A 26906-nucleotide genomic window follows, 5' to 3' on the forward strand; every position below is an offset into this window, starting at 1 on the left:
CTGCTTGCACTCATACAAAATACTGTAGGCTACTAGGTGGCGTGAAGAAGCGCCAGAGCCAATAAACCCCCTAGTCGAACCACAAGACCCACCATTAGCTTAAGCTCCGACTTCCAATCACCTAGTGACTGGATTGCTTGAGGTTGTATCCATTCCTGTACGTGACGTAATGTGATGCAGCTCGCGGGTGATTGTTGTTTCTAGAAAGTCTCCGTGTCACACTTTATATACAGGCCGTTGGCGAGGATGACTGGCTTGTGGGCTAGATTCGTGGCCGTGGCTTGAGTAGCAGGATGATGTCGCTGGACATATTACATCTTTAAAGCCGAACAAAATCTCCTACAGTGCATTCTTCAGATGAAGGAGATCACTGCACTATCCGGATGACATTTGGTTCGAATTCTCCCCTAGTTTGCTCTGCGCCCGACATGAACACAAACAGCAAAGGGAAGAATATGATTATAGGGCACCTTCACCTTGCATCTCACCGGGGAATACCAATTCTTTTCTCGGAATTTGCGTTCAGCATTGAGATCAATTTTCTCTGTAACAGCCAGAGAGTTGCTTCATCGACACCCTTCTCGAATTTAGAGTATAAATTACTCGTCTATTGAGCGTGATGAGGTATCGTGGCCAGTTGGCTGTGCCGGCTGAACGGGCGTTCGGGCCCGTGGGGCCGGTTTAGGGGTCGAATCAACTCGTATAAGACGGACACTGCTACTTGACATACCTTCAGCTCAACCTCTCAGAATCATCCTATGTTTCTTCCAGACCATCGATCATGACTGAGCACGACCATCTCGAGCAGCTGACTCCGCTGGACCTGGCAATGCCAAACACCTACATTCGGGTCCTTCTGGCATTCCCCGGCCCCGAAGCAGACTCAACCCTAAACACCCTGCACACCCTCCAAAACGGCCTCGAGGAACTATCTAAACAAGTCCCCTGGCTGTCAGGACGGATCTACCCCACCACTGACGACTCCGGCCGACCATCCCTTGAGATCCGCTCGCACACAGGAGACACCCCAACGCTGGAAGACAAGGGCACAATCGCAGCATCCTACGCGACTCTGTCTGCGCAAAACATGCCCCCGGAAGCCATCCCGGGGTATGTGTGGCCTGTGCCAGCCATGCTTTCGGAGGATATGGAGCACGGCATCCCCGTCTTCGCTGCCAGCGTCTTCCGCTTCATCGACCGCGGCATAGGGCTGTGTATCTGCCTGCATCACCACACCGTCGACGCCACCGGGTTCGCCGAGGTCGTCCGATTGTGGGCGCAAGCCACCACCACCACCACCACCACCACCACCACCACCACCACCACCACCACCGGTGATGCGCTGCTCCCCAACCTTCCCCAGTCCAATCGACAAGCCCAACTGTCTCACGCCCTGGCCCCAACCATCCAAGCCCTCTCCTCATCCCAGTCCACCAACCCAAATGCCCTCCTCCCCTCCCACCCCGAATTCTCGACAACCCCACCCTCTCTCCCCGGGGACTTCAAACCCTGCACCTCCCAACTCTTCAGCCTGAGCCTCCACCACCTCCGCACCCTCCGCACCCTATGCCAGAAATACACCTCCCAAACCCTCACAATCAACACCCTCCTCACCGCCCTCCTCTGGACAACAATCACCCGTGTCCGCGTCCGCGCCCACCGCAACCCACGCCTCCTCACCCAGAACAGTAACAGCACTCTCACAACGGCCGTCAACGGCCGCAACCGCCTCCCCAGCCTCGCACCACGGTATTTGGGAAATCTCGTCCTCTACGCCACAGCCCGGTACCCTGCTCCCGCACTGGCTGCCGCTGATATGGACCCCGTACGGGAGCTAGCGGGTATCTGCGATTGCATCACGCAGTCCCAGGCTGCGGCGCAGATTGGGGAGCGGTTTATTGCTGAAGTGTGCTGTCTTGTTGGGGGAATGGATTATCGGGGACTGTATCCCGGGTGGGATATCTTTGGGGGTAGGGATGTGACGGTTACGAGTTGGGCGGGGACGGGGATTTATGAGGTGGGGTTTGGAGGGGGGCTGGGAGGGGTGGGGTTTGTGAGGATGCCGGTTGTGGAGGGGGCGGATGGGGTGGTGGTGGTTATGCCTAGGAGGTGGGCCAAGGGTCAAGAGGTGGTGGAAGAGGTGAAAGGGGAGTCGGTGGAGGTCGTGGTTATGTTGAGGGAGGAGGATATGCGGGCGTTGGAGGGGGATGAGATGTGGGGAGTTGTTTGTGGGTTGTAGGTGCTGTTTGGGGGGCTGATTCGTGGATGGATGGAAATTGTTTGCTCATTTGGAATGTATCTTAGGGCATTGTTATGAGGGTGAAAAGTATAGATTATTCCGGTCTGTGAAATGGGTTCCAGATGTTGCTTGGCAATAAAGGGATTGGCTGGATATACACAACACTCTGTCTGCACGGTGGCAGATGCGCTCGAAGATTCGGCATTACACTGGAAAGCACCGAACATAATAACTAGATCACCACTGGAACCACACCCTTAGAGTAAGCGCCCCTAAAGATCAACCCAATTCCCCAAAAACGGCTGCCCACCCATCCACTCACTCAACAAATCCCCCCGGGGATTGAAGTCCACATCCTCGAAAACCTCCTCAAAGGTCTCCGTCGGGAACCCGAAGCCCGCGCCGTCGTCGCCCACAGCCACATCCTCATTCGTCAACCGGGGCGGATCCCCCGACGGGTTACCTACCCCTCCGGCGAAGGCTGGGGACTCGACTAGCTTTTGGGCTAGTTGCGCGAAGGTCGCGCAGATTTGATACAGACGCTCCGCGCCCGGGGTCTGCTGGGAGGATGGGGACCGGAGATTCTCCAGCGTGCCGACTACGCGGAGGAGGAGGGCGGCGCTCTCCGGATCTTTGGCGGCGATCGCGTGGAGGAAGATGACGAGGAAGGGGGTGAAGGAGGAGTAGAGGAGGATCCTAGTGGATTTGTTTAGTCTATGGGGTTGTGAAGGGGAGGATGATTGGAGTTGGAAGGGGAAGCGGAGACTTTGGGGGCGGGGGACAAACCAGTTGATGTATTCCCCTTCCGAGAGAAGACGCGATTCCTGATACTGCGGGAAGCATTGGAGATGAGCCTGCAAGCTACTGCGGGCGGCGTGCACGCATTGCGAGCTGATATAGAGGCCCGTCTCTGTGGTGGAGGAGGCGTGGTACAGCAGCGTCAAGGTCGAATAGTATGCCATGTCCCAGTTGCCGCGGGATAGGTGGAAGACCTGCGGGTTGTTGACGGCCTCTGCGTTGATCTGCACGCTGTTAGCCCTTTTTCGCTGGTGTGCATATCACAGGTAAAAGTCTCGCTGCTCACCTGCGTAAACTCGACACGCCACTCGTCCATAGCAGCTGCCAGGTCACGGACAAGACGGGCCCGTTCGGACGAATCCTTGATCGCCGTCCCAGGAGAGTAAAGGCCCGTAAGCACCCGGTCCTGTAGCTCGGCCAATCGGATCCCCATGATGAAAGACTCGTCCCACGGCCGCAGCGCCTGATCTGTGGCCGTGGATGGGTAGCGCGTGTCGATGGTGAGCCCGTGCAGGCTAGAAACCCGGCCCAGCAACAGGGACATGTTCTTGTCAAAGCAGTACACCGTCCAGAACAGCCGCCGGATGCTGTCCGCCTTGCCGGACGGAATTTTGCGATAGCTGGCTTCTCGGTGGTACCCGAGGGATTGGCACTGGGCTGCGGCGGCGCACGCGAGTGTCCAGTATAGGGATGGTTTGGCTTCGCCTTGGGCTTTGATCATCTGGTTTTGAGGTTAATGGTTAGTGTGAAAACTCGGGCGAAGAGCTTAGAGGGAAGATAGAGATATAATCGGGTCACTCACGCCCATCGTCAGAGCAAGAATGTTTTCGAAGCTTGGAATGACAAGCACCTCGTAATGCTCCAGCGCTGCGACGAATATGTGCTCGCATTCATGGAGATGTGCGTTGAGATCGACCCGCTGGCCGAGGTCGTCGTTCATGGCGACATACTCCTTCGACACAAAGAGGAAGACTCCATGGGTACTGGCAATCTGACCGGCAGACGGCGCACTGGTAGCATAGACGCCGTGGCAGAGATCCTCAAGCACGTGCAAGTCACTGATAGCATACGAGGACAGGAAAATGGGACGACGGACTGCAGGTCAAGTTAGTGCGCAAGGCTGTTTTACACCAAAGTACAGCGTGTCAGAGGAAGAGGCGTCGTACCCCTCATTCTCCGCAGTAGACTATTCACCAGCGGCGCTGGAAGAGGCTTCACCGGTGGCGGTGATTGGGAGACGGACTTTCTGAAATGGAATTTATCTCTGGATACCTCATGTGAGTCGTGGAGAGATCCCCGCAGTCGAGCAAATGCGTGATGAATAGCTGGATCATCGCCTGCAGAGGCGGAGAGGGCTGCGTCCTGCGCACTCTCGGTCATCTGCAGTGACTGACTTGCGAACGATGAATCTCCTTCGAAGAGGCGGCCTCCGACAGGGCCGGGCTCGACAGATGAGATCCTCGGATCAGCCTCACGCTCCGCCAGTGGGGCTAATCGCGCGGATTCCAAAGCCACAAGTCTCGACTCGACCTCACGACAACGTCTATCCAGCCGATCTACGACTGCTTCGCTAAAAGTGGGCAGTTGTGAGTATGGCTGCCAGATACTTGGGGTTTCGGCTTCTTGCCATACATACAGGTTCGCTATCTTATCGGCTTGGCGCTCTGTTCGTGATCGGTCGTTCGGATGCCGACATGTGATCTTCGATGCTTGACAGTTTGTACATGGGGTGCTGCGGTCACACCGGATCTGGATGCATCCTCCTTAGCTTACATGATCCGATAGAATTATTGGTGTAGAGACACCACGTACCTTGCGTATCTTACACCCTTCGCACTGAGCGCTCCCACATATCATTAGCCATGCGAGAAAGAGACACTCTCGACCGGGATCCTTACCGCCCTGGGGACTTGCGCGAGTCGATGACGTCTAGCTTGGATGGTTTCCTCTGCACCGACTGATGACATGGCGATGATTTGGTTTCAGTGACAAGACAGATCTCCTGTGTTGCATCAATGACAGTTTTTTTGAATTTTGGGCCCACGGTCCCGCGGCTCCGGCACTCCGGCGGCCCGGTGCTTGCCAAGTCCGCCAAGCCCAGCAAGCCCTACACCACCAAGGCCTTGGCGTCCGGGACCATGGACCCGACAGCCCGACCTCTACATCGCACCAGTCAATCATATTTGAGGGGGTAGGTAGGTATGTCCCTGCCAATTTCCACTTTCAATAGAATTTAGTTTCTGTTGCACAGCAAGCATGTCGGTCAGTCCAATCTCACCCTCAATCAGGTATCTCGACCACTAACCATCTCCACGAGATTCCCAGACTCCATCAGGGTATGCCCGTCTCAAAACCCACCCTTGCTCTGATGAGCAAAAATTGACCACAATCCCCCCGACAGCGTGCTCATCGCGGATGAATGCATAGCCGCATACAGAGAGCTGCTCTTCACGCGAGGGCCCCGCAAGCCCAAGTTCGTTCTGTATAAGATCTCCGACGACGAGCGGTCGATCATCGTGGACGAGCGGTCGTCCGAGACAAGCTACGAAGCGTTCCTTGGGAAGCTCGCCTCGGCGATTGACGGGGAAGGCCACCAGGCACCTCGCTATGCGGTCTACGATGTGGAGTACGACTTGAATGAGGATGGTCGCAGGTACGTATTAGAATGATGTTTCTCGAGGAGGACACAGGCATCCAAGAAAGTTCACTTGTTAAGGGTTTGTGTCCACGCAGAGCAACAACGGTGTTCATAAGCTGGATGCCGGATGCCACGCCGATGCGGGTGAGTCTTCTCATAACCTTGTTTTTGTTTTTGGGGCTAGCGGAGGCAACTGATGGTCTGGATAGCGCCGGATGCTCTATGCTTCGAGCAAAGAGCAGCTGCGAAGGGCCCTTGATATCAAGATTTCGATCCATGCGGATGATGTCCATGATATTGAGTGGAAGACGGTTCTGAAGGAGGCGAGCGGTGGTCGGCTCTGAGACTTTGGGTCGTTCAGGATCTTGGTTCCAGGGGCGGAGTGCAGGACTTGAAATTGGGAAGCTTGGTGATGGGTATACCCAGCTAAGGGTATCTTAGCTTTGTAGATTGCGTGTATAGCTGTTAGAAACAGTATGTTGAGGGTATATTGATTTCAATATTGATTTATTATCTTGAGATCTGATTATTATGACTTAATTCAATAAAGAATCGAACCATTAACGATACTACACGGATTAAAATTAATTCAAAAACCTGGATTACTCTTAAATGCCGGCTTTTACAGCCTTCACCCTTCATGATATTCCTCTATCAAGGCCCAACTCTGAGGAACAAGTTATCACTACTGGAAGAGTCTCGGATCAAAGCCTCGTATACCTCCAACAACGCAGGGTCCAAGATCGACTGCGCGACGTCCCGCTCGTCGCTCGTCGCCTCTGGTGCAGTATAAGCCGCGCCCCAAAATAAATCACTATCATCATTATCATCATCACCATCCTCTACCGGCCGACCGCTCAAAGGCTTCCCGTGTGGTAAATACCCGTAGCCGTTTATCAATGTTTGATATAGTAATGCTGAAGGGTACCAGCGGCCGGTTCGTCGGCCAGATCCGACGACGCCGGCAAGTCGCGCCCAGGTCTAATTTCTAGTGATAAAAGCTTGATAGTCAAGACTCCTCGATAGTTTATATGTCAAGTTATGCTACACGAACATCAGGCATTGCGAGAAAACATGTAATGCCGTAGACAAAATCCTGCATTTCGCCGCATTGTGGCTGAGTGGTGGGAGTGAATTGGGATCGGCGGTTAGCTGCTTCCTCCGCAACTGAACAAGGGTCCGGACCAGCAATCCTTGCCACTCACACACGCCCACCAACTGTTGGGTCGATAGTGCCTGAAGCGCTTGCGAATGATGTTTAGGAATATCGATTGGGTGGGCCTCACCGCCTGTCAATCTCATATAGCTTTTGGATAAAATCCTTAAGGAGATATTCTACTGGTCGATTCCTAGGCCATAGTCTGTTTTTAGCTAACAGGTTCATGGTGATGGCAGTTGACATGCCCAAGCAAGCATCATCATGTCTACCTTTTGTCATTTTCTCGAACGTGTAAGCGCATCTCAGAGCGAAAGCTCACAGTCAGACAACCTGATATGTCGAGCTAGAAAGGCTTTTGTATACAAACGGACAGCAAAGCAAATGAAAGCTGTAATTTAGAGGACCAGATGCACAGCGTGCCCGACCATATGCATGTTTGGAGAGTCTATCAAGTTCGACACTTTGCCGGGAGGAGGAGCCCCAGCTGGACCACCGAGAAGTGCTTCACGATGTTCGGTGCTCAAAGTGAGCATGTTTCAAGTCTTTTGTTGAGTTCTTGAATAGTAAATCTATACTATTGTTGTGAAATTGAAAAATTTAGGAATCATCTTGAAGCACTAGCCGTCGAATATGTAGAATTGCCTCTGTCAATTTTTTGCTCAACAAGTACCCCTGCAAAGTCGTCCAGGCAAGCACACTACAACCCCTGAGTGCATTGCATATAAAGAGACGAGCTTTCTTCTGCACTATATGTGTGTTCATTTCAAAACCTTGTCACAATTCGAGGCTGTGCCTGCATGCTACAAAGGAGGGTTTCAAACTCTCATAACTTCTCGAAAGTGCCTGTCAACATTTTTCTTCCCAGCAGAAATCATGACTTTGTCGGATACCACAAAGATAGACCCGAAAATCAGTGCTTCGGTCAACATGGCAGAGTCCAAGGAAGATATTGTGGCTGACAATCGCCCTCAATCCTACATTCAGGGAGCAAGACTTCATCTCACTACTGCTGCGTACGTGATCTAAAACCATTTGTCTTGCCGATACATTCTTCTGATGAATCAGTCTCGCCCTGTATCTGTTCTTGACCATTCTTGAAATTCCTATTGTTACGATCGCCTTGATCAGCATCACCGAAGAACTTGGGGGCTTGAACAAGATCTATTGAATTACAACGGCTTACATGTTTGGATATGCTGGCCTTCTTTAATATTTCTGCCAAATTTAGTGACGTCTTTGGCCGCAAGTCAAGTTTGCTGGTCGCTATCTTCCTCTTCGTGGTCTTCTCAGGGGCGTGTGGCGCTGCCCAAACCATGGAGCAGCTGTAGGTGACCATGCGCCCACCATCTATATCACTTATGCTTCATTTACTGGCCAGCTGACCCACAATGCCCACCATGCTGCAGTATCGTCTTCCGCTCGTTCCAGGGGATTGGCGGAGCCAGCAACTATTCTATCTGTGCAGCTATTATCTTGGACTTGGTTCCACCGGAGAAGTTGCGACGTACATGAGTTCACTCTCTATTGTGTACGCAGTATCTCTGCTATGTGGACCTCTGATGGGAGGTGCTATATCGGGGTCGTCAACGTGGCGCTGGGTGTTTCTTTTGAATGTTCCTCCGGGCGCTCTGGCCGGGATCGGACTCGCTATTGTCCTGCCGAATCGTTTCCCCCATCACAACGAGCAGCCCATGGCCAAGAATGCATTCTCGCTTTGGGCCTCCTTACGCCAAACGATCCGAAAAGTCGACATGCTCGGCTCCAGTATGCTCCTCGTGGCTACTATCTTTCTGGTAACTGCTCTAGAGGAAGCCAACCAGGAGTTCCATTGGAGTTCGGCGTTTACCATAGCCCTTCTAACCATCTCTGGGCTGATGTGGATCGCTTTCCTGCTGTGGGAAAGGCGAGTCACGCTTTCATCTGAGTGCATCGAGCCGGTATCCCCATGGAGATTTCTCCGGAACCGAGTATGGATGGGGATGCTGTTGTAAGTTCTCTCCGCCGCCATCTCCCCCTCATGTTCTTTTCCAGCTAACTCATGGCCCACGTCGCAAAAGAAATTCCTATTTGTCTGGGTGTAGTGTGGTTTAGCACCATGTTCCAGTTGCCGCAACGCTTCCAGATCGTGAACCAGCTTACACCTCTCCAAGCGGCTGTCCGGTTCATCCCCTTTACCGTTGCCACACCGGTGGCCTCTGTCGCAGCACCTGCATAAGGCAAATTACTCAAGGTACCGCTGATCTACCTTGTGCTGTCCGCATCAGTGCTCCAGGTAGTCAGCTACGTACTCCTGGGAATCATGCCCGAGTCTCTGTCCATCCCTGCTGCGCAGTACGGATACCAGATTCTGGCCGGCTTCGGATGTGGTGTCAATCTCACTCTACTAATTCTAATGACACCATTCATCATCGAGAAAAGAGACAGTGGTTAGTAGAGCCCCTGATACATGGTCCAATTGTCCATGTTCGCTAATGATGATTATTTGTTCTCCTGGGTAATAGCGGTGGCTATGAGAGCGATTGCGCAGTTTCGAGTGATGGGTGGCTGCATCGGGATTTCCATTTTGACTGCGGTGGCCAACGGCTACCTCCAGTCCCATCTCAAGCACTCCCTAGATGCAGCCCAGATGCAGTCTATCCTGAACTCCGCGGAGGTGCTTTCCGCTCTACCGCAGGCTGAACAGAGCCTTGTGCGAGGCACGTTCTCGGCCAGTTACAACCTGCAAATGAAGACCTTGGCTGGACTTGCGGGGGGTCAGGCGTTGACGTCGCTGCTTATGTTGCAGAAGAACCAAATCACTGTATAGGCTATATATCAGTGTACCTCGGAGTTGGAACATTGGTCCTCGTAGGCTGAGCGATAGAGATTTGGGCTTGTCCATCTTAGTGCGCCTCTCTTTGTTTTGCAACTTACCTCTCTCAGCCCGTGGCAATTTAGTTTGACTGATGTAATACTTAAAACATACAGTGTGAACAGAGATCAATCCTGGCGTATTGCCTTTATTCACCCTGTGTAGTTCTTATGCCTCTGCTCTCATCACCTGTACTTTCTTATTTATTTTTAAACCATTCTCCCAAGTTGGCAGCCTTGGCCAGCTTATTGAAGTAGTCTAAATACCTAGTATAGTAAGTATAGTTCGCGCAGTTGGTAAGTAAAAGTAGCGCTAGTGGTTCGTTTGGTCCGACATTCTTTCCTCCTCTCTTGTATGAATACTCGCATCATCATCCTGGACTCTCATTTGACTGTGATTCCTTCTGTTCGTCTCCTGATTCACTCGCCTGAATGCGGTTTTTAAGCAGCAGAGTGTCAGGTGGCATTGTGTTTGCTGCTGGGGTACGTGTGTCAACCTTTGCCTCCAAGCGTCTAACCAACACCAACTAACAGCCCGTCCCAGGGATTGGATAGAAGCAGGGATACTTTACCTTCGCCGCAGCTGAGCTCGACGCGATTATCCTGGCCGATCTGCATCTGTCCAACAAAGCCGCATTCGAATCCTGTTAGAATTTCACCTTCCATAAAAGGTTCTGCCCGTCGTCCTCTCATCAATTTCTGCCTTTCGACCATCCATTGATTGATGATTGTTTCACCGTTTCAATTATCTCCTCGAGCCTTGTAAGATCTACGGCCTCTGGAGCACTTTCCATCTAGTGTGAGGATGATTTCACAGAAGCATATTTCCAAGATACAAAGGATCCGTCCGATTACAAGTTATAAGAAGTATAATCCATTATAAAAAAGGTGTATCCATCAGGAATGTATTCCCGCTTCCCAACCCTGCCAACGAGAATCTCTTACCCAACACATAAATAATAGCCCTAACTCCTCCGAACTTCCCAAACAAACACCGCCTCACAAAACAACTTATAATTTACAGCACACAGCACAACCAGCATTTCAAATCAATAATATTCAACCTATCAAAGATAGGGCCTAAGAAACATAATCTCCAGGGGTTGGTTATAGCAACCCCAAAAGCCCGGGTTGGGTTCATCAAAGACAAGCCCAAGCCCGCAGAGCCCCCTCCTCACAACCCTCACCAACCCCACCATCACCGCCGCCGCCGCCCCAAACCCCGAGCCCCCACTGCTCCATCTCCCTCGGCACGTCCAGCCGGACGGCCGCATACCGGCCCCTCTCGAACGGCATGATCACCGCCTCCATCACCTCCACGCAGAGCCGATGCCCATCCACCACGAACCACCCGCCGCCGCGCGAGATCGACGGCCGCGTCAGCCACCCCGCCGGGAACAGCGACGCCCCGTGCTCCAGCAGGAACTTGCGGTGGTGGGCGGGCGTGTGCCACAGGCCGAGGCAGTGGTCGCCGGGCTTGAGGGCGGCGCTGCCGGTGTCGTCCGGCTGGGTCGGGGTCTGGGCGTAGGCGAAGACCTGGATGAGGTCGAGGCAGGCGCGGGCTTCGGCGCCGCCGATGCAGCTGATGCACAGCGCGTGCTGGAGCGGGGGCGGGCCGGCGCCGACGATGCCGGGGTGGTTGTGCTGCTCGAGGTGGAGGCGGAGGCGGTCGATGAGGCTGTCGCGGGCCTCGAGGAGGGGAATTTTGCGGGGGGCAGGGTAGGGGTCGGGGTTGGGGTGAGCGTGGGGCTCGGGTTGGGGTTGGGTCCTGTTTCCTCCTCTTTTTCCTCTGTTCTTCTTAGAGGGCATTTCGAATTGGTCTGATGACTCGAGTCTACGATCTTACGATGCGGGGTCGGGGTCAGCAGGGCGAGGGGATTGCTACGAGGAGGAAGATGGGTGGGCTGGGTCTGGATGGATGCGAGTACTTATATCCTTCGGGATCTGGGGTGGGTGCTTGTTGGTTGAGGGGATGTGTCGGAGATGTTCTGGCTATGGCTTTGTTTTGGTCAAGGCTTGTTTTTGAAGACTTGTGTGTGAAGCGGGATCTTACGGTAGCTGTGGAAGAGTGGTTGTGGTGAATGATCGTGGCTTTGTTAGGGTAAGGAGAACGCCGATTAATGTCTCCTGCCTGCGCTTGTGCCTTCGTTGGAGTCTTGCGGTTGAGGAATCCAGGTCGGTAGGAATATTTGCTAACATCTGCATTCTAGGATTGCAAACATACAAAACTTCAACCGGCGAAAGTCTTCATTGAAGCAACTCTTGTGAGTGGAGCAGAATTAGAGTGTCCATCAGAACCCGGCGCTATGGTCCGGCACATCACACATCTACGGCGCTAGACGAAACAAAAGAATATATCTCAAAGGAGAAAGAATAGCGCACCTGATCTTGAGAAAGACAACCATGGTACAGATAGCTTAAGCGGTGGAAAGTATCCCTAAACCTGCCCAGGATGACACAGCCGAGGTAGATATATAGCTTAGATGGTTTGTTCGGTGAAATATAGGGTGGATTTACAACAGCGACTTGTGTAGAAAACCATTCTCTACCTCATTGGCTACGCTACGCTGTGTTAAGCTTTCCGTTAGCGTACCGCCCGAGAACATTGGATCTAACTATACCGAGTGTCGGCATTTCTTCCTTGGGGAAAAAGAAAGAAAGAAAAACGTCTTGCGCAGGCAGGCATCAATGCATTTCTGGCCCCAGTGACGGAGGACTCGAAGCCAGACTGCAAACTTCCTAAGCGGTGAGCAAACCAAGAATTTATATGAGCATTACTGTGATTGCCGAGAAGAACTGTAGGCATGATATCTCTTACCTGCGGATAATGGCTAGCGAATGCAATGCGTTCATTGTTTCGCACTTGAAGACTCATATCATTGTTAGGTCATATACCACCAGCAACACAGCCATCTCAAGGAACACGTCTGGGTGGCGCAATTGGTTAGCGCGTACGACTGTTAATCGTGAGGTTGAGAGTTCGATCCTCTCCCTGGACGCTTTCTTTTTTCGTGTCTTTTTGGTGTTCTCGATTCCTCATTACGGTACGGTAGTATTGGCGGTGTGAGAAAGAAGCCCTGTCTTCAGTAGAAAGAACTACCAGACAGGACCTCGACCCGGGACCCCTGGTCATGTTTTTCAAGATTGATCCCGATAGCAGCCCACCTCACTCATGTGAATTGAGATTATGAAGATCGATGTCAGCTCCAGCTCCTACCAGTAACACGTTTTCGAACGAGCCTCTGCCTCAGTCCATAGACAACGAAATATATAATCAACACGCAACCGCTTGTGGCCAGCACTTCCAGCCTGAATCTACAACAGAGACATACAATCAACAAACCACTAATTGAACAGGTGGATATATTAAGCAAAATAAGATCCAGTGTACAGTATACATCAGACAGGAAAATCCGACATGGCCAATTCTAGCATATCTAAACAGTAACCCGAACCCGGTCTATCGTTCCGTACACAAATAAGAGAGACAAATGAAAAGATATCAGATAGTACTTTTGCCCCGGTGGATGAAGATCCCTTGCATCATTCGTGCAAGTCTCGTCCCCGATGTTCGAAGCCACCAGAGCCGAGGGGCATTGCTTGCAGTAAGCGGTTGACAGTCGAGTCGACGAGTAGTCATATAAAGGGCGTCAAGGGAAAGGTGAGTGCGAGAGAAACAAAGGGCGGTATTAGAAAGAGCAAGTTCCTCGCTGTAAAATGTTCATAGGCGTAGCATGTCTGCTGATAGTAATACACTGTAGTCTAATGCCGGCGGATTTACTCCCGAGACACGTCACGGCCAAAAGTCTTGGCCTTGATCCAGTCCATAGCGACCAGGACACGGTTACGAGCTAGATATGGGTCAGAACAGATCAAATAATTTTCGACACAAGGACACTTACTGCTGAAGCACATGCTCAGATAAGCACTGCGCCAGAAGAGGTAGGTCATGGTACCACCACTGGCAATGTTGCCGCTCAGCCAGCTGATGTCGGCAACAGCACGCTCCTTACCAATGTAGGCCAGACTGCCCTGGTGAGAGTACTGGAAGGGACCAATCTGCTTGGTTCTCCGCAACTGCTTCTGACGCTCGCGGATCTCGTCGAAGATCTGGTTGCGCTCCTCGTCGCTCTTGGCCGTGGCCTGGGCCTCAGACAGCTGCTTCAGCTCAGCCTCGACGTTCTCAGTCTTGGCCATGGTGTTGAACAGGCGGGCGAGGAAGGCACCCTCCTGACTGGCAACCTGGGCAGTAGGAGCATAGTTGGTGATCGCGCAGTCACCGACAGCCCAGACGTTCTCGGCGCCGTTCACGACGAGGTACTCGTTCACAGCCAAACCGCGGCGGGAGTTCTTCTGAGCGGGCAACTGGCTCATCAAGTCGCGAACAACAGGGCGGACAGCATTACCGGTGGCCCAGACGAGCAGACCGTAGGGAATCTTCTCCAGGGTCTTGGTGCCGTCGGGGTTGGTGACCTCGGCCTCGATGAACTTATCGGTGACGTTCTTGACCATGGTCTTGGCGCGAATGGTGATCTTCTCCTCCTTGAAGGTCGACTCAGTGTAGTCAATCAGCTGCTTGGAGAACATGGGCAGGACGTTGGGCAGGGCCTCGACCAGGGTGACGCGGAAGTTCTCCTGGATCTCGGGGACCCACTTCTTCAGATCCTCCTCGAAGAAGTCCTGCAGCTCACCAGCGAACTCGACACCGGTCGGGCCACCACCAACGACCACCATGTGCAACAGGCGCTTGACCTCATCGGGGGTCTGATCCTTGAACATGGCAGTCTCGACGCAGTCCATGATGCGCTTGCGGATCTTCTGAGCATCGTCGACCTCCTTCAGGAAGCAGGAGTGCTCCTTCACACCCTTGATACCTGTTTCGCATCAGTCTCTATTGTCTCGGCGCGGCCCAGACCGGATCACCTACCGAAAGTAGCGTTCTCCGCACCGACACCCACGACCAGCATGTCGAAAGGCACCTCAGTGTGAGAGATCTCGCCCTTGATCTCGGAATCATCGCTGATGGAAATGACGCGCCTCTCGTAGTCGATCTTGGTGGCCTCGGCTTCGTAGAACTTGACGTGGGCCTTCTTCTGGCGGAGGATGTTGCGGATGGGCTCCATGATGGAACGGTGCTCGACCTGTCCAGTCGTGCAGGAGGGGAGGAGAGGGGTGAACAGGAAGTAGTTGCGGGGCGAGATGACGACGACATTGTAGTTCTCAGTGTCGAGCTTCTTCAGCAGGGAGACGGAACCCCATCCGGAGCCTGTCGAACGATATGCTTATTAGCTCCTGCTAGACCACCGCGAGCGACCGCGTCATACTAAAGAGCGCCGAAGACACTCCAAGGAACGAGAAGCCTTACCCAGGATGACCAGAGTCTTCTTGGACGGGTCGGGTTCGATCTGGTCGACAGGGTGGCACGAGTCGTAGACGCTATAGGCCAGGTAACCAGCCAGACCCAAGGAGCTCATCCAGGTCAGGCGCCAGGTCCAGCGCAAGAACCCGAAGCGCTTCTTGGGCTTGGGGGCGGGCAATGCGGGTTGAGAAGCATCGGCGTAGGCGCGACGGGTGGAGCGCTGGAACTGCTGCTGGGAGAATCTCAAGGGACGTGCGGACCGGAGGAGCTGGGGTCGCGTCGAGAGCGACCTGCGCGACAGCGACGACAACTGCATAGCGGCGGATGGGGAAGCCATCTTGGACCGGATAGCCAGCGTACTTCCAACCATTGTCGCACCTGAGCCAGAAGGCAAAGGGGGTAAAAAAGGAAGGGAAGGGAGAGTGGAGAGGGGAGTTGTGAGTGGGTTGGGTTGAGTTTGAATTCAAGAGAGAGGAAGAAGCGATTCACAAGATGATAACTAACAGTCAGACAGGCGGCTGCCAAAAGTGACTAAAGCCGAAAAAATTTGGGCAAAAGCACGACTCACTGGGATGACTGATGCGATAAAGAGGTCAATGACGGTTAAGCTGTTTTGGGCGAGCCGGTGTGTCGGTGGGAACAGTGGGAAGAGTGGAAACTGGGACTTGAGGATTTGTCGCAAGGCGGAAATTTGCTCGATCTGGCAGTGAAGGCAATTTTCATTCCTTTTCAGTGGCTGGTCAGCTTCCACTGCACCAGCAAGAAAAAGTGGATTCCGAACCCTCCGGTCGGCGGGCCAAGGTTTTTTTTTTTTTTGGTGCTTTGTGTAATTTCTGGTTGTTGCACTGGCTCGTCTCCTCCGTCAATCAAGTGGCATGTAGTCTAATCTCCATTCGAACCACTTGAATTAAAACTTGTTGGTCAGCATAATTGGGGAAGAAAGATACAGAAAAAAAAAGTTGGAGATGAAGTAGTGAGGGGGAAATGGCTCGCTCGGTGAGGAGAAATTGTGAGGGGAGAGGGAAAGGGCAAAGACGGGTTAACACGGAAAGTGCCAGGGCAGTAGACTTGCCTCTTATCATCCTGCCTTGAATCTTCACATGCCAGCGACAGCATGCTATCATCTTCACCGATGTCGGTTTGCTGGAATTGTATCGATGCGTGATGAAGCCTGGAGAGATTGAGGATGATCATGGATGATGAAGCCGATTTCCTTATTCTCTCTTCCGCCGGCTAAGCGTATGGCTTCCTTCCTGAACGGGTAACTACAGCTCTGCTCAGCTCAGCTCAGCTAGCTGACTAAGCGCCGCTCGGGCGCGCTTAAGTTAGGCAAATTGCAACTCAAACTGCGGTTCTTCCCGAATCTTAGTGTTTTAAGCCCGGGTTCTTCCGGATTTAGAGCATTGAGATGGCTTTGACCATCAGACCATGGCCACAGGGGATCCATAAACGCTCTTCGGAATCCGGGGTAGACTACTTCTGGATCCACTTGTTTTGGAGAGGCTAGAGGAGTGTGACGCATATTGAGAAATGGTCTACAGCATGGCAGCACCGACTACTAATTAATTCTACTGACTGAGCTAGTTTCCAATGTATCTTTATGTGCGCCCTTTCCACAGACTCCCACTGAACGCATCCTCAACCCATCCTACTCTTTTCTCTTCGTAATCACCATCAAGACTCTGTTGGCAGTGTACAAAACTCCTTAACCACACAACTGAAACCCTTTATTCCAAAAAGATAGGGTGTCAGAAGGTAAAGTCCTTCACCACCTTCTTCAGCCGAACTGGGGTACCACCACCACCACCACCATCAACATCAGGCCTGCTGCCCAGTCTCTTCCACCGCAGTAAACTTTCCCTCTTCTTCTGCAGATGACCCCAGAGTTTGTGCTTCGGGCCCAGACCTTCTCCGCCAAAGTCATACAGTAGCTGGGTGATCTCCTCCGAGATCTGTAGGGCATCATCCACCCGCCCTTGATCCTCATAGGAGTGGAGGAGAAACCACATGGCTTGGACTGGATTGAGCAGGGTTTGTTACTGTGCGGCCATAATCAGGGTTGAGAGCAGAGAGGGAATCTCGGGACATGGAGAGAGAGAGACAAAGAGCATGCATGCACTTACTGCGATCCGTATGTTCCCCATCCGCACGCCTGGACTGCTCATATCTCTGTTTGGAGATGACATCGATCCAGATGGCCTGCGCCTCCGAATGTCGTTCTTGACGCCAGTACAGATGCCCGAGCCACGTCCGAGCCGCCAGGGTCCCGAGGTGGTTCGGGCCCAGATTCCTCTCGGCGACGGGCAGCCCGTCGAGGAACAATTGCTCGGCCTCTGCGAACCGATCCATCGCGGTCTGGATTTTGGCCACGGTGAGTGTCGATTGGAGGGTCAAGGGGTGTTCCCGGCCCAGGGTCTGGGTGCGGATCTGCAGAACCTCCTCGCTCAGCTGCAGCGCGAGGGGCAGGTGCGCTTCGCCTAGAAACCCGTAGCTGCTCGCCAGGTTATCTTGAGCCTCCAATGTCTGGGGATGCGTGGGGCCTAGGATCCTTCGCAGTCCCTCGTAGGCCCGAGACTGCAGCTCGAACGCCTTCTCATGCTCCAGATACCGATGTTCGACATGGGCCAGGCTCTGGACGGCCGCGCACGTCGTCTCATGCTGGGGTCCAAACCCGTCCAGCTGGGATAGCTTGCGGACGACTGCTTGGTGGAGGCAATAAGCCTCCTGGAGCCGGCTGCCTGCCAGACAAATGGCGCCAAGGTCATCCATGATCTGCAACGTGAGGGGATGATCGGGACCATAGAAGCGGACGGCCGCGTTCAGCACCCGATATTGCAGGGCTCTTGCCTCGTTATTGCGGGTCTGCAGAGCGTAGGTCTTGGACAGCAACCGAGCAATCGTGATCCCGTGTTCAGACTCGGGACCGGATCTGGCGAAGATGTACTCCTTAACTTGACGCTGCAGCTCCTCGGCTTGGGCATATTGCCCACACTGAAGGTAGACCAAGCTGAACTTGGCGACTTCTACTGCCTGGTGAGGCCTCCTTAACCCTTGTTGCGGAGGCAGAAGGCAGAGGTACATCGTCTGGTGCCACGGCCGACGCCCGCGTCTCTGATTCTCGGCAAGCCGGGCCTCCACCTCCGCTTGGCACTTGCGCACATGCTCCACGTGGGGATAGACCTGGCGCTTATGCCTCTCATCCTGCGCCGTGGACCCCCGTGGAGCGTGGAAGCAGATCGACTGCGCCAGAGCGGTCGCGGCTGCTTGGCACCAGAGGGCCTGCTCGGCGGTGCTGGTTTCGGGCCGCTGTCGCACCCAGGTATGCACCATCGGGTGCATCCAATAACTGTTGTTTTCCTCGTGAAGGGTCACCATGCCCAGACGAACCAGGAGCGACAGCGCGCCCCGTAGCCGATCTTCGTCGAAGGGCTGGTCATCCTCGTCGCGCAGGAGATCCGGCAGAGTCGCACTCGGTCTGGTCCGCCGGTCGGCCATGGTGGCGATCCACTGGTAAGGTCCTGCTATCCAAGCCCACGTCCTAGCCCTGGGCCCCGGAAGCAGGGATGATAGTGGTTGCTGTTGCTGAATCGTCTGCTCGCGCCGCGCTTGAGTCTCTTCTCGTTCTTGCTGAGGGTTTGTGGCCGCGGCTCTGACCAGATCATACTCAATGTTCTCCCAGTAGAAGGAGAACATCCTCAGCAGATCCAGCGCATCCCGAGATCGCTGATCGCTTCTGGATTCGAGGCCCACGTAGATCATCTCGTACGATGAATACACTCTCAGATTGGAGGATGCATCCCCATGGTCATTCGCCTCGCGTGCACGCGAACGAGTCCGAGTACTTCGCGACCGGCGGACCCGATTCCAGGTGCGTTCATAGTACTCAGGATAGTCGGTCAGCGAGCACAGCTGATCCAAGATGGCTTTCCCGGCGTGAATCAGGGCCAGAGGCAAGTAGCCCAAGATCTGGGCAATCCGGTCGGCGTATTGTCTGGTGGACAACCCCCCAGGGGCGCGGGCAGACGGCGGCCGCCAGCAGGAGGTCGCTCGCTTCCTGCGTCTCGAGTTGATCGAAGTGGAAAAATCGAGAGCCTTCCGTTCCGTATTGCTTGCTGGTCGGGTTGCGCGTGGTGATCAGTATCACCCCTCGTTCTCCGGCCGGAAGGCAGCGCACCACGTCCATCTCGGGGTCGTCGGCATTGTCAATGAGCAGGAGCCAGGGCTGCTGTAAGCTGGACAGCCACGCTTTGGCTGCGTTCTCGTTCGCTTCCACGCCGCCGATCCGGGCAATCCGCGCATAGGAGTGTTGGATGTTTGCATAGGAGCTTCCATCGACCCAGAAGACACCCCAGAAACTGAAAAAGGGAACTCTCGGGATAAGTCCTATGCCTCTCTCACCGCGGCCAAGGACTAGTACTTACTGCTCTCGATTGTCCTAAGCGAACTTGCAGCAAAATTGGGTCTTTCCCGAACCTCCAAGACCATAAATGACGAATCGCTTCTGATATCCTTGATGTTCCGGGGTGAGGCCGACGTTGAGCGTCGCTTTCAACTGTTCTAGCTCCTTGTGGCGGCCTGTGTAATAACTGCTCACATTCTGGGGCATGTCGAAATGCTCGTTGAAGCGGATCAACGATGCTACCGCGTCGGCGCACCCAAGCGAGCTGCAGAGCTAGTATTTGGTGAGTGATTCAGTAAGCAGGTGATTCTACGTTCTATATCGAGGGTAGTCTATCCCATGACATCACCTACACTGTCCGAATTGCGTCCCCCTCGAAGTTCCCGGCGTAGGCTATTGAGCCTAATCTGCATTTTGGTGTTCTGACGCCGCAGGTTCTCGGACAAGTTGCCGACGGCACGGTCCCTGGCGGTATGCGACTTGAGCGTGGAGGCACTGCAGCAAGTCAGCGGGGGGAAGGTGGGGGGGGTTCTAGAGTTAAGGGCCAGCCTTTTGGAGACACACAGAGTTAGTGCATTCAACAAGATCTGGATGCCAGCCTGATGATTGGCGATGCGCTGGCGTAGCTGCATGATTTCCCCATCGCGGCCTTGTTTTCGGATCGTCTTCCTCAACCCATCCAGCTTGCCAGCCACCTGGGGGCCATTGCTGCCAATGACTGCATTGAGTAAGGTTTCCAGCTGCTCGACATGGCCTTTGCTTTGCTGCAAGAGCATGGCGAGATTCCTCTAGACGTCGGTGACATGAGCCTCGTCGTTGGCCGAGGTGTCGAAGCTATTCGGGTCATGCCAGGAATGCCAGCAGTTCTCGACCGTCTCGTTGACCGCAATCAGTGATGAGATCTCCTGGCTCAGAATGGTGAGTTCATCCTGGATCTTGGCAGATGCGCTTCGGATCGTGGCAAGATAGGAGATGATGCGAAAGGAGACATCCGCCAGTCCTGCACTTCCAACGAGAATCGAGAAGGGATCCATGGATTTTCCTGCAGGACAATCGGGCTCTGGAGAATATTCGGAACAAGCGCCTTCACTGACAACATATCAATGAGGTAGTCGTGGCAGTTAAGGGGGGGCATCGCGAAGTCTTCAACGCGATTAGTCATCTCATTATCACCATCAACTAGTTAACTACAGGGCTTATGCGATGGCCTGAGACTATGATTTAAGTGTACCGAACATCGAGGCTTTCCTTTTGCTTTTTCCCGGTGGGTGGCTCTGATACCCGTCCAGTCACTGGGCTATTCCAGCATTGCCTTCAAGCCCTAGTCCTCCATCCGCGGTGCTAAATTGCCCCCATTGGTTTGTAACCCTTTGCAGGCATACGATGGCTAAAACATTATTTGTATCATGGCTTTCTGATGGGTCGATCAGGGGGAGAAAGAGAAATTTGATCGCCCTCCTCCCCCCTGAGTCTCTCATGATAATTCATGAGGAGAATACTGTCTGATGCTTTGGATTGAAAGGAAGCAGACAGACAGACAGACAGAGACTACAAAGAATGCACTGCCTGACCCAAGGGTAACGGTGCGGATGTTTCCGAGTACCAGGAAATTGCAGAGTAGCCACGGGATATTGAGTTGACAGCCCGACCTTTGGCTTTGAGGGTCCATGTTTCTCAGGAACAACGAAGCTCATGGAATCAAAACACGAGACTTCTTTGTTTAGAGCTCCGAGCAATGTTGGGTCTGTCTGTCTCTTCGATATCTCTATCCTCCCCATCTTCTTCGAGCCGCTTCAGCTACAGCTTTCTCCTCCCGTGCATACATTGTTTCTTTTCGAAATTCGCTATGGACACAATTCAATGGGACCTCATTGATCTGAGGCTATGGCACCTTGTTCTCACCCTCTCCCTGCCCTGGTGGATTATTTTCTATCTGAGGAGACGTCGCCAGTATGAAGTATGTAACCGGGCTTTCTGGTGCCATTTCCCATCAGCGCTCCTCGAACTCACCCCGACTCTCTCCAGGCCGATGAGCTCTTTGGTCGACAGCATGGATGCCAGCCCATCCAGCGGAGATTGCCCTACAAGTGGCCTCTGGGCCTCGATGTGTTCAAGAGCCAATATGATGCTCTCGCGCGTGGCAAGCTACTGGCCTACCAAGCCGACTATTTCCAGCGATTCCGGGTCGGCCAGACTTTCGAGATCCGGCTGCTGGGTCGCGTGGGCTACTTTACGATGGATCCCAGGAACCTGGAGTCCATGTTGCAGACGCGGTTTGACGGTATGTTGAAGTCCTGGCATGGAATTTCCCAGTTCACCCCCAACCGAGAAATCATCGAATTCACCATTAATGCTTTGTTTTTTCCTAGACTGGGAACTCGGAAATAGCCGGGATGGACTGCTGCCCATGATCGGCACAGGCATCTTCACCCAAGACGGCCTCGCCTGGAAGCATTCGCGCCAGCTTCTTCGGCGACAGTTCGCCCGCATCCAAAGTCAAGACACCGAGATCTTTGACCGTCCGATCGACGACCTCCTCGCCACCCTGCGGTCGTGCCGCGGGGACATCGTGGACCTGCAGCCGGCCTTTTTCCAATTCACCTTGGCCACCACCATCTTGCTCATTTTCGGGGAGGCGTCCGCCGGGGGCCTGGCACCGAGCGATCACGCCCGGTTTGCCCACGCCTTCGACTACACCTCGCTGATCTCGGCCATGCGGATGCGGCTGGCGGACTGGTGCTGGGCGTACAATCCCCGAGCCTATCGGGACGCCTGCGGGGTGATCCGCCAGTATGCCACCCACTACGTGAGCCATGCGCTGGATGATATGCGAGCGAACGGAGAGGAGAAGGCGGCCACGCGCCATCCATTCATCCTCGATCTCCTGAAGGAGCTCCGGAGCCCCGAGCTGGTGCGGGATCAGCTCCTGAATGTGTTGATCGCGGGTCGAGATACGACGGCTTGTCTGATGTCGTGGGCTTGGTAAGTGGATGACGCTTTCCACCTTTCCCCTGATATGCTCGCCTTCGAAACGATCTTCTCGCTCATGAGTTCACCTTCAAAGTTATCAATTAGTCCGCCACCCAGCATCCCTTGAGCGTCTTCGCCAGGAAATCCATTCGACCACCAAGGGTGAAAAGCAGTTGACGCGAGGCCATATCAACAAGATGACGTACCTGCGATACGTTCTCAATGAAAGTGCGTAATGCCCCCTCCATTTCTTCCCGTCACCCTCACTAGCAGGGCTAACCCCTAATCCGCTACAGCCAACCGCCTATACACTCAGATCCCCGTGAATGTGCGCCTCGCCCGACGAACCACCTACCTCCCCCGCGGCGGCGGGCCCGCCGGCGACTCGCCCCTGCTCATCCCCAAAGGCACCGGCGTGGGATTCTCGGCCTACCACATGCACCGCAGCCAGGAGATCTACGGACCTGACGCGGAGGTGTTCCGACCTGAGCGGTGGGCGGGGCCCAAATTGAAGAATCTCGGGTTCGCCTTCATGCCGTTTCATGGTGGACCACGGATATGTCTGGGAAGTGAGCGTCCCCCCTGCCCCCCCTTGGGCCCCTACCTTTCCTCCCTCAGATCGATAGATCGATACACCTGGAGAAGGGTCTTGGGCTGATGATACCATATCATTGATGAAATGACAGAAGACTTTGCTCTCACCGAGGCCTCGTTCGGGCTGATCCGACTGATCCAGGCGTTCCCGAACCTCCGCAAGGCACCCGATGCGGCGGATGTGACGCCCGGCCAGGAACCGCAGACCCTCACGCTCGTCGTCTCGAGTGCGGAGGGGTGTAAGGTGCAGCTCGATTGAGGTGCTGACCGGGGTGACTCTCAGTGGCCACGGGGCTTTCTTTCTTTCTTTCTTTCTTTCTTATTTTCTTGCTCACCCTTCAGATAGAGTCGGTGGGTGATGTTTTGCGGAGAGTCAACTGTGTTGTTTTTGGGTGACTGTACTTAGAGAACATCGGGGAACTGATTGTAGTCTGCTGGATGCGGGTGCCAAAGCGGGCCAATTCCACATGATCATCCTGCAGATTGATAGATGCTGGAATGTGGCTGGCAGCGGGGAACCGCTCGGCATGCGGATTGATGATTGATCCAGACTGATAATGCGAAAAACCTTTTCCAATCGAATGAATCTCTCATTCCCCAATTCTCTGACAGCGACTCGATCACGCTCATGTCTCCACGCCAGATCGACTATTTATCCCCTCCCCTCCCTCCCTTCTCAACCTTCTTTTATTCAAGGCAAACCACCTAGAAACAGCTCCGCTTAGGCATAATATATACAAACAAAGGCCAACTCCTACACCTCAAACTGCAGCTTCCCATTCCAAGCACAAGACCAAGGATGATAATGCTCGGGGGTGGTGGTGGCAATAGCAAATGGAAGCTGCTTTTTGCTGGTCTCCTGCCGTTCAGTCCCTCTCACCCCACCCCGGAGGTACTGGCATCGGTATGCCCTCAAGGGGCCCAGTACCTGAGACGCGGGCCTGTCTCTTCATCTTTATTCATTGCCACGTTGATAGGATAGATAGTACCCGAACAGCGTCAAACACCGAAAGGATGTTGTTGTTGTTAGCCACTCCTGTATCTGGCCGGGTCTCCACTCCCCCCAAACAAGCCTCCTTTTTAGCAAACTTCGAGGTCAAGAATGGAGAGTTGCCTTGCAGAACCTTCTGGCTTGTTTGCTCCCGATGGGGGATGAAATGCGCGTGCTGGTCGTGCGAGAGCTGGAGTAGGCCACACGGGATTAGTCTGGGGCCTTTGAACATGATAAAGATACAAAATGTGGGGACTATGCAAGGGAAACCATGACATACCGTATGCCGGCCCAGAGGGCTGGGCTTGATAAATGGAGATCAAGACGATGACGATCGTAAATGCCACGATAGTTCCCGTCCAGATGTCAGTGTCGTCAAGGAGGCAAGCCAGCAGCGAAGCTGGAGGGGAGGGATCCATGTGGAACTGGTCGGGAGGGTTGTTTGCTAAGCAGTTGTAAATACTATCATGGATGTAGGTATAAGTAGGTAGGTAGATCCGATCATCAGATTAAGTAGGTCACTCCACAGTACTGTCCCGCACCGCATACAGAATGACCCACTGCATCCGGCGTGATCGACGACTATGTGGGTCACGGGATACGCTAGCTTGATCGGGTGGGTCCGGCTAATATCCGGGATTTCTATTGATCCTTTCCCCCTTTGGGCTGGTCCTTTTACATCCCGATGGATCCATGATCATGGCCCGGGATCCAGACCACCGCGCATAGCAACAGCAACCACCACCACCACCACAACAACAACAACAAAAACAACAAGCCCGAAAGAGGGAGACAAAGAAGTATCACGTGACCAATAGGCGGCTGGCATGAATGCCGCACTCATTGATGCCGTTCAATGGAAGGAGACGGGTCTAGTCTATTGACTTTTTCTCCATCTGGACACGTCAATCAGCCCCCGGTCATCAAGGGCGTCAACACAGTTGCTCCTAACTCGTCTATGTAATCGATCTAGCTACCTCCGTTTCTCAGTCACCACATAGCACTCGAGCTGCATCAGCTGCAGCTGGATCTCGTCATGAGCGAGTGCCACACCGCCCAGGACGCTCTAGAGCACGCGCCTGCGATGAGGGCGCCATTCTCCGAGCCTTCCACACTTTCCCCGCAATCCCAATCATTGTGCAGGGACAACCTCGTTAAACGGTTACTCAAGCGGAAACCCCCACGACGCCCCAAGAATCTAGCCAACTGGCTGCTCGATCATCAAATTGGTGGGTGGTACTCCACGTTGTGTCTGATGCTCACCGTCTGCGCCTCATGAACTAAACATGCCCCCCCAGAGATCCCCCTCAATCTCCTCGCCCTCCTCGTCGTCACCCACCTGTTCGTCCCCCGCGCACGCCAACACACATCCAAATTCTTCTCACCATCGCACTACAACCCAAACACCGGGCAATATGCCATCGGCAACGGGGACTTTTACTTCCTTGGGTTCTGCGTGGTGCTCTACACGGGCCTCCGCGCGGGGATCATGAAGTATATCCTCGCACCGCTAGCGACACAATGGGGGATCTCCAAGAGGAAGGATATCACGCGATTCTCCGAGCAGGCGTGGCTGTTGTGCTACTACTCGGTCTTCTGGACGCTGGGTCTGGTACGTGCGATTCCCGCTATGACATCCTCATCCCTCCCAAGAAGACGCGCAAAATCTTTCCTAACTATCACCCACTAGTACATCTACGGCACCTCCAAGTACTACCTCAACCTCCGCGAGATGTTCACCGACTGGCCCACGCGCGACCTCCCGGGCCTCACCAAGGTCTACATCCTGGGCCAATGGGCGTTCTGGCTGCAGCAGATCCTCGTCCTGAACATCGAGGCCCGTCGCAAGGACCACTGGCAGATGCTCGCCCACCACCTGGTGACGGTCGTGCTGATTTCCACCGCGTATGCCTTGCATCTCACCCGGGTGGCCAACCTGGTGCTCATCCTGATGGATGTGGTGGACATCTTTTTCCCGGTGAGTTTTTCTATCCTCTCGCCCTTTCTCCACACAGCGAGAGAGGAAGATAGACTTATCCTCAGAAACAGCTCGCTAAATGCCTCAAATACCTCGGCTACACCACCGCCCGCGACATTCTCTTCGGCGTATTCATGCTCGCGTGGTTCCTGGCTCGCCATGTCTGCTACCTGCTCACCATGTGGGGGATCTGGAAGTACATGCCCGAGACGATTGCGGAGGGGTGCTACCACGTTCCTGCCAGTGGCGCCCAGGACTCGCTCCGTGGACCGACGCCTCTCCCTGTACGGGGCTGGTCTCATCTTTGGACACCATTTTACGACCCCACGGGCCCCATCTGCTACAGCGATGGAATCCGGTGGGGGTTTCTGGGGGCCCTAGGGTTCCTGCAGCTGCTGACGGTGCTGTGGTTCGTGTTGATCGTCAAGGTGGCGGTGCGGGTTGTGCAGGGAATTGGGGCGGATGATATTCGGAGTGATGATGATGAGGAGGAAGCCGAGATGGATGTGGAGGAGGATGAGAACGAGATGGTAAAGCCGTCCCCATCCCCGTCATCAGGGTGGAAGCGCAGGGCGGCCGGGAGTCGACGAACGGCGAGCTCATCCGGCGTCAGCTTTGATCGGAAGGAGTTGCTGAGTCGGATTGGGTGCGAGAAACAGGTGGATTGATGTGGCTATCTTCCTTCTCTTTTCCCAAGGAGGCTGAATATTAAAAGCATCCTGTTGGGGCCTGGTCGATTCCCCTGCGCAAAGTCCGGTGTTTTTACTGTTCGGGTATGAAATCTCTTGTTCATGCAGTGGCCTGCATGAGGATCGGTGTTTACGGGGTAGACGATAGCTGCATCGTAGGCGGATGTCTTCCAAATGGCGTTATGATATACATGAGAGGAAACGAAGAATCCGGAAACTGGCGAGTATGTGTGCTGCACTAA

At 53.9% G+C, this 26906-nt stretch overlaps 12 protein-coding genes and 1 non-coding gene across 13 annotated transcripts; 7 read left to right on the top strand and 6 right to left on the bottom strand.

Moving 5' to 3' along the window:
- Positions 1-781: 781 nt before the first annotated feature.
- On the top strand, positions 782-2315 carry BO72DRAFT_505825 (uncharacterized protein; the record flags this gene model as incomplete). Its single annotated transcript, XM_040949204.1, has 1 exon — positions 782-2315. One exon carries the CDS (start codon positions 782-784, stop codon positions 2237-2239), a length of 1458 nt encoding a protein of 485 aa, XP_040803534.1. The 3' UTR covers positions 2240-2315.
- Positions 2316-2387: 72 nt separating this feature from the next.
- Positions 2388-5018, bottom strand: BO72DRAFT_400281 (uncharacterized protein). Its single transcript, XM_040942148.1, has 8 exons — positions 4936-5018; positions 4850-4873; positions 4674-4786; positions 4204-4607; positions 3840-4132; positions 3324-3758; positions 3026-3261; positions 2388-2935 (listed from the first exon to the last, which is right to left on the bottom strand). Exons 1-8 carry the CDS (start codon positions 5002-5004, stop codon positions 2512-2514), a joined length of 1998 nt encoding a protein of 665 aa, XP_040803535.1. The 5' UTR covers positions 5005-5018; the 3' UTR covers positions 2388-2511.
- A 200-nt stretch (positions 5019-5218) lies between these two features.
- On the top strand, positions 5219-6087 carry BO72DRAFT_47711 (actin-binding ADF family protein). Its single transcript, XM_040947419.1, has 5 exons — positions 5219-5299; positions 5363-5373; positions 5439-5690; positions 5771-5819; positions 5885-6087. Exons 1-5 carry the CDS (start codon positions 5294-5296, stop codon positions 6017-6019), a joined length of 453 nt encoding a protein of 150 aa, XP_040803536.1. The 5' UTR covers positions 5219-5293; the 3' UTR covers positions 6020-6087.
- Positions 6088-6329: 242 nt separating this feature from the next.
- Positions 6330-6738, bottom strand: BO72DRAFT_494378 (uncharacterized protein; the record flags this gene model as incomplete). The annotated part of the gene is made up of 2 exons (XM_040948463.1): positions 6330-6656; positions 6730-6738. 2 exons carry the CDS (start codon positions 6736-6738, stop codon positions 6330-6332), a joined length of 336 nt encoding a protein of 111 aa, XP_040803537.1.
- Positions 6739-7761: 1023 nt separating this feature from the next.
- BO72DRAFT_494379 (uncharacterized protein) lies at positions 7762-8002 on the top strand (the record flags this gene model as incomplete). Its single annotated transcript, XM_040948464.1, has 2 exons — positions 7762-7847; positions 7900-8002. 2 exons carry the CDS (start codon positions 7762-7764, stop codon positions 8000-8002), a joined length of 189 nt encoding a protein of 62 aa, XP_040803538.1.
- Positions 8003-8027: 25 nt separating this feature from the next.
- BO72DRAFT_467059 (MFS general substrate transporter) lies at positions 8028-9640 on the top strand (the record flags this gene model as incomplete). The annotated part of the gene is made up of 6 exons (XM_040946815.1): positions 8028-8158; positions 8241-8338; positions 8371-8821; positions 8926-9031; positions 9065-9260; positions 9336-9640. The coding sequence occupies 6 exons, from the start codon at positions 8028-8030 to the stop codon at positions 9638-9640; spliced, it is 1287 nt and encodes a 428-aa protein (XP_040803539.1).
- Positions 9641-10824: 1184 nt separating this feature from the next.
- Positions 10825-11493, bottom strand: BO72DRAFT_457171 (uncharacterized protein; the record flags this gene model as incomplete). Its single annotated transcript, XM_040946319.1, has 1 exon — positions 10825-11493. One exon carries the CDS (start codon positions 11491-11493, stop codon positions 10825-10827), a length of 669 nt encoding a protein of 222 aa, XP_040803540.1.
- A 1116-nt stretch (positions 11494-12609) lies between these two features.
- BO72DRAFT_t72 lies at positions 12610-12683 on the top strand. Its single transcript has one exon. It is a non-coding gene; the product is annotated as a tRNA-Asn (tRNA).
- A 318-nt stretch (positions 12684-13001) lies between these two features.
- On the bottom strand, positions 13002-15712 carry BO72DRAFT_446334 (alternative NADH-dehydrogenase). The gene is made up of 5 exons (XM_040944272.1): positions 15612-15712; positions 15050-15542; positions 14612-14950; positions 13587-14558; positions 13002-13535 (listed from the first exon to the last, which is right to left on the bottom strand). The coding sequence occupies exons 2-5, from the start codon at positions 15411-15413 to the stop codon at positions 13462-13464; spliced, it is 1749 nt and encodes a 582-aa protein (XP_040803541.1). The 5' UTR covers positions 15414-15542; positions 15612-15712; the 3' UTR covers positions 13002-13461.
- A 1079-nt stretch (positions 15713-16791) lies between these two features.
- Positions 16792-20476, bottom strand: BO72DRAFT_467061 (tetratricopeptide repeat domain-containing protein; the record flags this gene model as incomplete). The annotated part of the gene is made up of 7 exons (XM_040946816.1): positions 16792-17060; positions 17167-19009; positions 19044-19398; positions 19489-19715; positions 19796-19937; positions 20007-20230; positions 20315-20476. 7 exons carry the CDS (start codon positions 20474-20476, stop codon positions 16792-16794), a joined length of 3222 nt encoding a protein of 1073 aa, XP_040803542.1.
- Positions 20477-21288: 812 nt separating this feature from the next.
- BO72DRAFT_476130 (cytochrome P450) lies at positions 21289-23512 on the top strand (the record flags this gene model as incomplete). Its single annotated transcript, XM_040947371.1, has 6 exons — positions 21289-21399; positions 21477-21723; positions 21812-22424; positions 22507-22640; positions 22709-22981; positions 23099-23512. 6 exons carry the CDS (start codon positions 21289-21291, stop codon positions 23263-23265), a joined length of 1545 nt encoding a protein of 514 aa, XP_040803543.1. The 3' UTR covers positions 23266-23512.
- Positions 23513-23663: 151 nt separating this feature from the next.
- On the bottom strand, positions 23664-24515 carry BO72DRAFT_446337 (uncharacterized protein). Its single transcript, XM_040944273.1, has 2 exons — positions 24278-24515; positions 23664-24187 (listed from the first exon to the last, which is right to left on the bottom strand). The coding sequence occupies exons 1-2, from the start codon at positions 24414-24416 to the stop codon at positions 24087-24089; spliced, it is 240 nt and encodes a 79-aa protein (XP_040803544.1). The 5' UTR covers positions 24417-24515; the 3' UTR covers positions 23664-24086.
- Positions 24516-25081: 566 nt separating this feature from the next.
- On the top strand, positions 25082-26643 carry BO72DRAFT_373424 (longevity assurance proteins LAG1/LAC1; the record flags this gene model as incomplete). The annotated part of the gene is made up of 4 exons (XM_040941088.1): positions 25082-25226; positions 25296-25609; positions 25688-25975; positions 26047-26643. The coding sequence occupies 4 exons, from the start codon at positions 25082-25084 to the stop codon at positions 26641-26643; spliced, it is 1344 nt and encodes a 447-aa protein (XP_040803545.1).
- Positions 26644-26906: the final 263 nt, after the last annotated feature.

This window comes from Aspergillus fijiensis (genome assembly GCF_003184825.1).
Source record: "Aspergillus fijiensis CBS 313.89 unplaced genomic scaffold BO72scaffold_13, whole genome shotgun sequence".
NCBI classification, from domain to species: domain Eukaryota; kingdom Fungi; phylum Ascomycota; class Eurotiomycetes; order Eurotiales; family Aspergillaceae; genus Aspergillus; species Aspergillus fijiensis.

Excerpts from the sequence above, each read along its gene's own strand:
- BO72DRAFT_446337 (XM_040944273.1), bottom strand. The coding sequence starts at position 24,416 with ATGGATCCCTCCCCTCCAGCTTCGCTGCTGGCTTGCCTCCTTGACGAC. Across the intron at positions 24,188-24,277 it reads GCCCTCTGGGCCGGCATACG|CTCTCGCACGACCAGCACGC; the intron begins GTATGTCATGGT and ends GGCCTACTCCAG.
- BO72DRAFT_446334 (XM_040944272.1), bottom strand. The coding sequence starts at position 15,413 with ATGGTTGGAAGTACGCTGGCTATCCGGTCCAAGATGGCTTCCCCATCC. Across the intron at positions 14,951-15,049 it reads GAAGACTCTGGTCATCCTGG|GCTCCGGATGGGGTTCCGTC; the intron begins GTAAGGCTTCTC and ends ATCGTTCGACAG. Across the intron at positions 14,559-14,611 it reads TGCGGAGAACGCTACTTTCG|GTATCAAGGGTGTGAAGGAG; the intron begins GTAGGTGATCCG and ends GATGCGAAACAG.
- BO72DRAFT_47711 (XM_040947419.1), top strand. Across the intron at positions 5,691-5,770 it reads TTGAATGAGGATGGTCGCAG|AGCAACAACGGTGTTCATAA; the intron begins GTACGTATTAGA and ends GTGTCCACGCAG. Across the intron at positions 5,820-5,884 it reads CGGATGCCACGCCGATGCGG|CGCCGGATGCTCTATGCTTC; the intron begins GTGAGTCTTCTC and ends TGGTCTGGATAG.
- BO72DRAFT_400281 (XM_040942148.1), bottom strand. The coding sequence starts at position 5,004 with ATGTCATCAGTCGGTGCAGAGGAAACCATCCAAGCTAGACGTCATCGA. Across the intron at positions 3,759-3,839 it reads TTCTTGCTCTGACGATGGGC|ATGATCAAAGCCCAAGGCGA; the intron begins GTGAGTGACCCG and ends CCTCAAAACCAG. Across the intron at positions 3,262-3,323 it reads GGCGTGTCGAGTTTACGCAG|ATCAACGCAGAGGCCGTCAA; the intron begins GTGAGCAGCGAG and ends AACAGCGTGCAG.